This window comes from Pimephales promelas, chromosome 17 (genome assembly GCF_988280905.1).
Source record: "Pimephales promelas chromosome 17, fPimPro1.hap1.1, whole genome shotgun sequence".
Taxonomy (NCBI): Eukaryota; Metazoa; Chordata; class Actinopteri; order Cypriniformes; family Leuciscidae; genus Pimephales; species Pimephales promelas.
The window spans coordinates 28812870-28823423 of record NC_142785.1 but is presented as its reverse complement, the minus strand read 5'-3'; the positions used below and the strand labels follow the sequence as shown (position 1 = coordinate 28823423).

General features: G+C 39.6%; 1 protein-coding gene across 1 annotated transcript in view; it reads right to left on the bottom strand.

Moving 5' to 3' along the window:
• Positions 1-9: 9 nt before the first annotated feature.
• LOC120474742 (IgGFc-binding protein) overlaps positions 10-10554 on the bottom strand; it is a 54112-nt gene continuing 43567 nt past the window's right edge. The window contains exons 77-95 of the mRNA XM_089121915.1: positions 10379-10500; positions 8261-8539; positions 8006-8101; positions 7767-7920; positions 7343-7596; positions 7119-7265; positions 6453-7032; positions 5781-6364; positions 5102-5666; positions 4414-5018; positions 3629-4181; positions 3313-3509; positions 3068-3203; positions 2914-2961; positions 2020-2067; positions 1813-1934; positions 836-1114; positions 437-494; positions 10-170 (exon numbers count right to left, since the gene is read on the bottom strand). Coding sequence (XP_088978041.1) covers positions 10-170; positions 437-494; positions 836-1114; positions 1813-1934; positions 2020-2067; positions 2914-2961; positions 3068-3203; positions 3313-3509; positions 3629-4181; positions 4414-5018; positions 5102-5666; positions 5781-6364; positions 6453-7032; positions 7119-7265; positions 7343-7596; positions 7767-7920; positions 8006-8101; positions 8261-8539; positions 10379-10500 — 4988 coding nt within the window. The remainder of the gene's footprint in view (positions 171-436; positions 495-835; positions 1115-1812; positions 1935-2019; positions 2068-2913; positions 2962-3067; positions 3204-3312; positions 3510-3628; positions 4182-4413; positions 5019-5101; positions 5667-5780; positions 6365-6452; positions 7033-7118; positions 7266-7342; positions 7597-7766; positions 7921-8005; positions 8102-8260; positions 8540-10378; positions 10501-10554) is intronic.

Genomic DNA, 10554 nt, shown 5'->3' with positions numbered 1-10554 from the left:
ACAGGTTTTTCATTGAATGTTCTGGCAAGAGTACTGGAAGGCAGCTGGACGGCAGGCTTGGGAATAACTGCAGGGCTCATGGCTACACTGGAGGCCGCTGCTGGTACAGGTGCATCTCTGCTGACAGGTGCCATCACTCCAGAAAGAGTCCCCAAGTTGCACTGGAATACCTACAGCATAACAGGTTTACATGGCTTTTAACTCAAAATTACTGGATGTTTAGGGAATAAATATCTAAAAATAATCTACAATACTGGTTAAATTGGCAACTGAATGCCAAATAATTTATTCAGTCTAGGATCACATCAATGGGAGAAATAAAAAAATAAAAAAACATTACCATTAAATTGACAACCCCGTGATCCATGATCTGTTCTGAAGGCCCATCTGCCTGACACATTGACATTACTGCTGTATGTTAAGCTTGTGATGTTACTCTGTAGCGATCCAGTAATTGAGAAATGGTATCTGGAGTTGATGGTGTCATAACCAGCCTGTGGAAAATTAGAACAAGGCTTTCAGCATCTTATTTATATAGTCTCCTAGATCTATCCTTTTTATTTCCCATGTTGTGCACACCTGTACATATCGTTGAGCTGGTGCAATTGTTCCAAAATTAATTAAAACAAATGAGAAATGGCCATCTGAAATCAAAACCACTTGAAAAGATGTTTCCTGAAAAAAAGACAACAATAAAAATAAAGTGCTGACCAACAAAAGTTTTCTGAATGTCACAAAAAATATACCCAGTTATGTTTGCTTCATGATGTTCAATCATTTTATTACATTTGTCATTTCACAAGAACAGAAAGAATTTATAAAACTGGTTTCTTACTGTTCCTGATTGAGGGAAATATGCAACTCTGTCCCATGTTGCAACAAAGACCCACGTAGCAGAAAAGCTCAGGTCAGGGAAGTATTGGTTAATGTCCTGTGTGGCCTCTGTAAGGACACTGCCAGAGGTGTACTGACTATAAGAAATTACACCATTGCCACGATTATCAATATCTGTCCAGAATGGAGCGATGATGTCTCTTGCACCATAACTTGGAAACTGGTATGGACTCCAGCTGCTAAACGGCCCATCAAAAGTCAGGTGTCCATTGTTGTTGACCTGAAAGAGATAAAGATTTCTTATCATACACCCTTTCTGGTAACACTTTAGAATATTGTTCCTTCATTAATAAATAACAACACAGGAACAAATAAGTAACACACTATTAACATTCTAGTAACTACTATTAACTAACAAGAAACTCTGATTAACAAACAAGAAACTCTGATTAACAAATTAGTAAGTAATAGCGCTCAGTTGAATGTGCTAGTTCACCATTAGCTAATCAGTAACTACCTCACTGAGGAATGCTAAGAACAACTATATACAGGTTCATAATTAATATTAATAATGCATAATACTATAAGGTTATGGTAAACCATTAGCAATTAATCAAGTGTTACTACATCTTTCTAAAGGAACTACTCATAATGTGGATCAGTGTTACCAAGTGAAAAGCTTGATAACTACCTAATATCAACTGAAGTCATTGTAAGCATTTGGATAGTAATGACTCAAGTGTTACTACATCTTTCTAAAGGAACCACTAAATATTTGGATCAGTGTTACCAAATCTAAAGTGTTACCAAAAGTGATAATACATACAATTAAATAAATAAATAAAATTGAGCATTCAGAAGTCATTAGTAACAGAAAGAAAAAATGCAATGAATGGTTATTTCCTCACAGGTGACCTCCATATTGAGACCATAATCACAAATGAAAAAATTACACTGATACATATTACACTGACTTACATATATTCGGCTATATGTTTGTCCAAAAAATATGAACTGTTGCAGAAGGTAGATCACAGATGAACTCCCATCATCAGAGCGACCATTCTCGGTGTCACCAGCTCCAAATGGATAAAACACAGCTGTGGGAATTTATGGGGGATATCAGTTCAAATGACTTCACCTTTGCATTAACTGTCTTTTTTCTACAAGTTCTTTCAAAAATACCTGGGGGAATGCTTGAGCTGGTGGAGGTTATGTATGTGGTGCTCTGTTCTGTAGAGAGAAAAAGATTTTTACCACATTACATGCCAACTCTGACATCTCTATAGAGCACAACAATGATTATCATTTGCACCCTTTCTCCCCAAAATATTTTTTTTTTAATTTAATTTATCCACAAGAATTTGAAAGAGTTCTTCAATAAAGAGTTCTGAACAAAGTCAAACTCCTCGGAGACAAATCACAACTTTACAAACTTTGACTGAAAAAAGGTATGTGAAAATATGGGAACGACAAGAGTACAAGAATGTGCACTATACAGTACATCTTATGATGAAATTTACTACAGTCCCATAAAGCATTGAAAGTGACAATTATACAACTATTTCAGTAACATCAGCAGATATAAGTATAAAAACAATGAATTTTAAATAGATTGAAAATTAATAATATATACACAAATATATAAAAAGTTGGAAAAAGCAAGTACTCGATTTCACAATGCTGCATGGGCTGAGCAGTCACTGCACATCTCTTTCACCTTGATTGTTTGCTTTGATCTTTTGATTTGTGGATTTTTTCTTTTAAGTATTATGGGCAGTGTAGTTCTTTATCTGGAATTAACACTAAATAGGACATTCCAGCAACTTATGGCTTTATAAGTACCATTCACTCTACCACTGACTGAAAAAAAAAAAACCCTCAAAAGGTCATGGTGTACCTCTCTTGGATGATTTATACAGATTTTTTTTTTAATAATAAATCAAAAATCAAGCTCCAAATGAATCAAATAGACCTGTGAGAATGTATCAGTAAAAAAAAAACTCAAATATCATCACTGATATCACATAACATATTTTAATATTTGTGTATTTTTTTTCTAAATTGTAACAAAAATACCTGAGGGAAGACTTGATCTGGTGGTGGTCATATGTGTGGTGCTCTCTTCTGTAAAGAGGAGTTTCCATTAAAAGATGGTGATCATCTACCCAAAGGCAAATGCTGAAGTAATTAACAAAAGTTAATATAAGCGATATCAAAGATGTGCACTGACCATAGCAGCCCCGACGTCCACCCCTGACTGTACACTCCATAGTCGGTTGGCAAGATGAAGCAGAGCAGCGCATATCATTTGGAGCAAAACACTCACAGAGGTGAGAACATTCTAGATCCCAGAACTGCTCGCCAACCTATGAAATCATACCACAAAAGGTTGAGCGTTATATTTCCAGAACAGAGGACATGAATATGTTTGAAGAGTTGTATGTCTCTTTCTCAAAAAAGAGTTTCAATCCTCACATTAAAGTAGAATCCATCATAAACGCAGCCACATTGCTCCACTGGTACACAGCGTCCTCCACTCCTCACCAATCCATCATCACAGAAGCATCCCTCTGAACATGTGTGCTCACAACTAGCATCAATGCTGCTGGCGCAAGTGTGACCACAGTCTGTGCCACACAACTCATAGTGGCTGTTCTCTGAGCAGGTCATGGCTGGTAATGTAACAAACAAAATAATTAGACGTCAAGCATGTCATCTAAATGTTTACCATTTGTTCACAATAGAAACTAATGACACACTAAAGGAAATAACCGAATATGATATCACTCACCACAGGATGTACTCTCTCTCCAGGGGTAGATAACAGCATTGTTAGATTGACAGGCACTCGCATAGGTTTGGATCGAGCGACATAGGACATCATTCCGGTTTCCAGAAAGGCACACATCAAACACACAGTCATTAAAGTAGGCTTCAGGATCTACATACACATGGCAGAAGCTAAATGGGCCCTCACTGGACCTGATGATGTCGCACAGGGAACGGGAAGTTGTCTCATCCTGACACAAAGGGCAATTGTTTCCACACCCATCATTGCATGGCAGCTCATCCTCAACCTTCCAACTTGCCCCGAACTGGTCTGCTGAGCGTACCAGATCCCCAGAAGGCATCATGAAGTCATCGTTCATCTGGCCGTTAAAGTTGCCACAGAGGCCACACGTAACCCCGCTGTACTCTGCTGGTACAATGATGTTCACTGCCCAGGAGCCATAACTCACACTGAAACCAAAGTCAGTTGATACAAATGTGTACTGTGCGCTGGAATAGACTGACACCCGACCAGAGTCAAGCAGCATGGGAAGGTTTCTGGTCTCTCCATCAACCTGTTTGAAAAGAGAATAAAACCAATAGCTTGAAAGCCAAGCAGGCAATATTGCTTATAACTAAACACTAAATATATTCAGACTAGAATAGAAGCGCACTTCTGGGTGTGTTCTAGAGAGTAATACAAAGTCTTTTGTGTTTTAAGAAAATCTCTGTTGTTGATCATGGCAATTATATTTTTATCCATCACAAATAAATAAAGGAAAATTACAGTGAGTGATGCTTGATTACCTCAACGGTAGAATGACCGTTCATGTCCTGTGACATGTGCACAAGATGCCCAGACACGTTGACAAAAACTTCAACAGTAATTGCCACCCGGAGTCCATGCCACGCCTCGTTCCTTGCATCCACCTGGAAATGCGGAAGCCCAATAGTGTCATTACATACTGTTGCTAGCACATAGCGGCATGTGCCCTGGAAGTCAAAGACGGATCCATCAAATGACATGTAGTGGGGGTCACCCGAAGCAGAGCAACGAGCACGTGGATGAGGATGGCAGCCATACTCGCCATCCAACACATGGCAGACCTCTTCTTCGCTGCAAGACGATGGTGTGCAATGAACATTTCCAGTGATTCCATCACAAACACACAAGAACTGACACTCTTCACCATGCCAGAAACTCTCTCCAGCCTGCCGATAACGCCCAGAGTAGTGGCAACCACAACCCGTGGGGGGCACACAGTGATCTCCATTTAACACATTTCCATCATTACACTGGCATCCTTCCTGACACTGCAAGGCACACTGAAATGGAAATGAAAGGCTGGGGCAGGAAGCAGGACAGGACGTGCCACACACTTCATAATGGGTATTTGCCGAACAGGTGGATTCTGAAATTACAAAAGCATAAAAACTATGACAATTCTTTAGCATATTGGAGCTTAATGAGAGTTTAAGGTGATCAGATGCTTACCGCAGTGGGTGAAACTTCTCCACTCTTCAACTGCAATGCCATTCTGTTGGCAAAGCAGCGTGTAACCTCGCAGAGCCTCACATAGGGCCATTCTGGAACCTTGAGTCTGCTCCAGCAATGTAATGCAATCTGCTATCCGCTGCTGAGGATCTAGTGTTCTGCTGCACTCAGCAAATGGTCCATCGTCCATAGACATGATACCACATTGTTCATTGAACTGGCTACTGTTCTGATAATTTCCTGGTTCCCAGATGTCAGGTGGGTCCTCACAGTGGGCTGATAGGGATCCATCACGCCAACTGTCAGCAAACAGCTGCGTGTCATTCAAAAGGACAGCGTCTGGAGTGTAAAACTCATCAGCAATGTCTCCATTCAAGTTCCCACACAGACCCCCAAGTGTACCGTTGTATGTGCTTGGTGCTGTGACTCGGACAATGTGTGGCCAGTCGGCTCTCACGGTCACCCCAAAGTTTGTTTCCAAAACAAAACCCCTCACACTACTGTGATAGATGCGGATTTGACCAGAGCCAACAGTGACAGGCAGACCAACCATCTGTCCATCCACCTGAAGAGAATGATACACAGATCAACTTTTCCATTTAGCATATGAATTTGAAAACTAATGCAGTTATGCTCTTTTACTAAATAAACATTTAGTGACTTGATATTTTTGCCTAACCTTTACATTGCTGCCCTCTCCCATTTCAATGGCGACCTGGATTCCTTCTGCCTCAAACTTCAGGAACCTGGCAAAGTCATGAAGGCCCCTGGGTACTTTCTCCACTGTCAATACAAAGTGTGGTAGAGGGGATGGCCCCATCACTCTAACAAGGGTCAATCCGCAAGCTCCGTGGTATCTGAAACTCTGTCCATCAAAGGTATGATATGACCCTAGGTTTTCAACCGAACACGTAGCATAACCGATGGGTCTGCAGCCTCTCACACCATCATGGACTCCACACATCTCTGCTGGACCACACTGTTGACGATGACAGATCATTGACCTGCTGCTGCATACACACCGTCTCCCACAGTCGCCGTCCAACACAACTGACTGTCCTTCAGTGTAATAGAAGCCCTCGAAGGTGCAGCCACAGTTTGCTTCAGGCACACACTCTCCAGCACTGAGAATGTATCCAGGATCACATATACAGCTCTCCTGATTGGGCAAGGGACAGTTCATTGGGGCGGATGGATTATTGCACGTTGCAGGGCAGCCTGTTCCTTGAGGCTCAAAATGACTGTGTTGAGGGCATTGAATCTCTGGGAATGGCAGAAGAAAATAAAGAATACTAATTAGTCCCTGTAATCTTTTAGTTAGACAAATCATTCATCTCAACAAGATGCCTACCACAAAAGCCCTGCTGTCTCCACTGCCCAAGGTGTACACCCTGCTGTTGACACTGAGTAGCATACACATTGAGAGCCTGGCACAGAATGGGCTGGTACCCTCCTCCCAAGCAGACATCATAGACACAGTTCTCTATAAAGGTCTGTGGCACATGCACAGGGTGGCAAGAGGCGAACGGGCCGGCAACATCTCCTAAGATTCCACAGTGGTTGGTGTCGCTGTAAAGACTAATTTCATCAGTGGTACAAACAGCACAAGCCAGACCCGTGCACCTGACATTATGGCATTCAGGATCTGTGTCACTTTGAACTTTCCAACTGTTGGCAAAGTCCACATCTGAGCTCAAGATCTCCCCACTGGGTGAACGGAAGTCATCTTCAGGGCGCAGATTAAAGTTTCCACACAGACCGCAGGTGGCGTTAAGGTAGTCATAAGGTACAGAGATGCTGACGTAGCTGTATGCATCATATGTAACAACCAGACCAAAGTCTGTGCTAATGGCCAAAGAAAAACCTGACCGATAGACCTGAATGGAGCCATTGCGGAGGGCAAAGGGTGTTGCTGCAAAGCTTCCATTAACCTGGACAATGTTAAAAAATGGAAAATTAGGAATTTGTACAGAAGGCTGCATTCAAATGAGAATTAAAGCAGAATTGTCATACTAACCTTCGCGTCATTATAGTGATCTTTTACCAGTTCAATTACTTCGTCATAGACAAACACCCTGACCATCCGTGTCCATGACACATGTGTGCTGCCCCGATGCTCATTTTTGCCCTCAATGCGATAGTATGGCAAGCCGTTGCCACAAGCCTAAATAATTCAAGGATTAATGAGTTGTTTCATACCTTTTATACTATAAACAGAAAGCCATATATAGAAAGACTAACCTCAGACAGAACATAAGTGCAGGTCCCTTGGAAGTGAAAAACTTGATAATCAAAGGTGTAGTAGTGAGGGTCACCGGAGATGGTACAGGTTTTTCGTTGAATGTTCTGGCAAGAGTATTGGAAGGCAGCTGGACGGCAGGCTTGGGAATAACTGCAGGGCTCATGGCTACACTGGAGGCCGCTGCTGGTACAGGTGCATCTCTGCTGACAGGTGCCATCACTCCAGAAAGAGTCCCCAAGTTGCACTGGAATACCTACAGCATAACAGGTTTACATGGCTTTTAACTCAAAACTACTGGATGTTTAGGGAATACATATCTAAAAATAATCTACAATACTGGTTAAATTGGCAACTGAATGCCAAATAATTTATTCAGTCTAGGATCACATCAATGGGAGAAATAAAAAAATAAAAAAACATTACCATTAAATTGACAACCCCGTGATCCATGATCTGTTCTGAAGGCCCATCTGCCTGACACATTGACATTACTGCTGTATGTTAAGCTTGTGATGTTACTCTGTAGCGATCCAGTAATTGAGAAATGGTATCTGGAGTTGATGGTGTCATAACCAGCCTGTGGAAAATTAGAACAAGGCTTTCAGCATCTTATTTATATAGTCTCCTAGATCTATGCTTTTTATTTCCCATGTTGTGCACACCTGTACATATCGTTGAGCTGGTGCAATTGTTCCAAAATTAATTAAAACAAATGAGAAATGGCCATCTGAAATCAAAACCACTTGAAAAGATGTTTCCTGAAAAAAGACAACAATAAAAATAAAGTGCTGACCAACAAAAGTTTTCTGAATGTCACAAAAAATATACCCAGTTATGTTTGCTTCATGATGTTCAATCATTTTATTACATTTGTCATTTCACAAGAACAGAAAGAATTTATAAAATTGGTTTCTTACTGTTCCTGATAGAGGGAAATATGCAACTCTGTCCCATGTTGCAACAAAGACCCACGTAGCAGAAAAGCTCAGGTCAGGGAAGTATTGGTTAATGTCCTGTGTGGCCTCTGTAAGGACACTGCCAGAGGTGTACTGACGATACGAAATTACACCATTGCCACGATTATCAATATCTGTCCAGAATGGAGCGATGATGTCTCTTGCACCATAACTTGGAAACTGGTATGGACTCCAGCTGCTAAACGGCCCATCAAAAGTCAGGTGTCCATTGTTGTTGACCTGAAAGAGTTAAAGATTTCTTATCATACACCCTTTCTGGTAACACTTTAGAATATTGTCCCTTCATTAATGAATAAATAAGTAACACACTATTAACATTCTAGTAACTACTATTAACTAACTAGAAATTCTGATTAACAAATTAAGTAATAGCGCTCAGTTGAATGTAGCATTTCACCATTAGCTAATCAGTAACTACCTCACTGAGGAATACTTACTAAGAGTGGTAACACTTTATTTCGATAGTCCACTTTAGACATTTTACTAATTGTAAGTAACTTTTCAACTACAGTGGTATGAATAAGTTTTGGCACCCATGCTAAAGTTGCCTAAAAAGAGGAATAAAAAATCATCTTTTGGATATTGATCTTAATGCCTTAATTAGAATAATGAGGAAAAGTCCAACCTTTAAGGACACCAATTTTCTTTGTGAATGAATAATGCATCATAAATAAATAAATGTTTTTCCTTAAAATACAGGGTGCATAAGTCATGGCACCCCTATGTTAAATTCACATAGAGTCAGGCAGATTTTTATTTTTAAAAGCCAGTAATTTCATGGATCCAGGATAATATGCATCCTGATAAAGTTCCCTTGGCCTTTGGAATTAAAATAGACCCACATCATCACACACCATTCACAATGCCTAGAGATTGGCATGGTTTTACTTCAGTTAGCCTAATAGCTGGTTTGATTTGCATTGAAAGATGATCTTCTGGAAAGTACCCCATGCCAATCTCTAGGTGTGGTGGAAGGTGTGTGATGATGTGTGGATATTTTAATTCCAAAGGCCAAGGGAACTTTATCAGGATGCATATTATCCTGGATCCATGAAATTACTGGCTTTTGAAAATAAAAATCTGCCTGACTCTATGTGAATTTAACATAGGGGTGCCATGACTTATGCACCCTGTATTTTAAGGAAAAACATTTATTTATTTATGATACATTATTCATTCACAAAGAAAATTGGTGTCCTTAAAGGTTGGAGTTTTCCTCATTTTTCTAATTAAGGCATTAAGATCAATATCCAAAAGATGATTTTTTATTCCTCTTTTTAGGCAACTTTAGCATGGGTGCCAAAACTTATTCATACCACTGTATAGGCTATGTCAACTAACTCTCATTAGAGTATTAGTAGACTGTCTACTTAACATCTGCTAATAATTTATTTTGTTGGTCCCCCAACAAACATTCAACTGACTTTAAGTAAGTTGGCGACTACAAGTCAACTTATTCTCCTAACCCAAAGCCTAACACCTAACCATAATAACCTCAGTCTACTGACAGTCTACTATAGTATACTAATACTCTAATGAGAGTTAGTTGACATGTAGTTTAAAAGTTACTTATAATTAGTAGAACGTCTAAAGTGACTATCGAAATAAAGTGTAACCCTAGGAACTATATATAGGTTCATAATTAATAATGCATAATAATAAAAAAAGGTAATGGTAAACCATTAGCAATTAATCAAGTCTTACTACATCTTTCTAAAGGAACTACTCATAATGTGGATCAGTGTTACCAAGTGAAAAGCTTGATAACTACCTAATATCGACTGAAGTCATTGTAAGCATTTGGATAGTAATGACTCAAGTGTTACTACATCTTTCTAAAGGAACCACTAATTATTTGGATCAGTGTTACCAAATCTAAAGTGTTACCAAAAGAGATAATACATACAATTAAATAAATAAATAAAATTGAGCATTCAGAAGTCATTAGTAACAGAAAGAAAAAATGCAATGAATGGTTATTTCCTCACAGGTGACCTCCATATTGAGACCATAATCACAAATGAAAAAATTACACTGATACATATTACACTGACTTACATATATTCGGCTATATGTTTGTCCAAAAAATATGAACTGTTGCAGAAGGTAGATCACAGATGAACTCCCATCATCAGAGCGACCATTCTCGGTGTCACCAGCTCCAAATGGATAAAACACAGCTGTGGGAATTTATGGGGGATATCAGTTCAAATGACTTCACCTTTGCATTAACT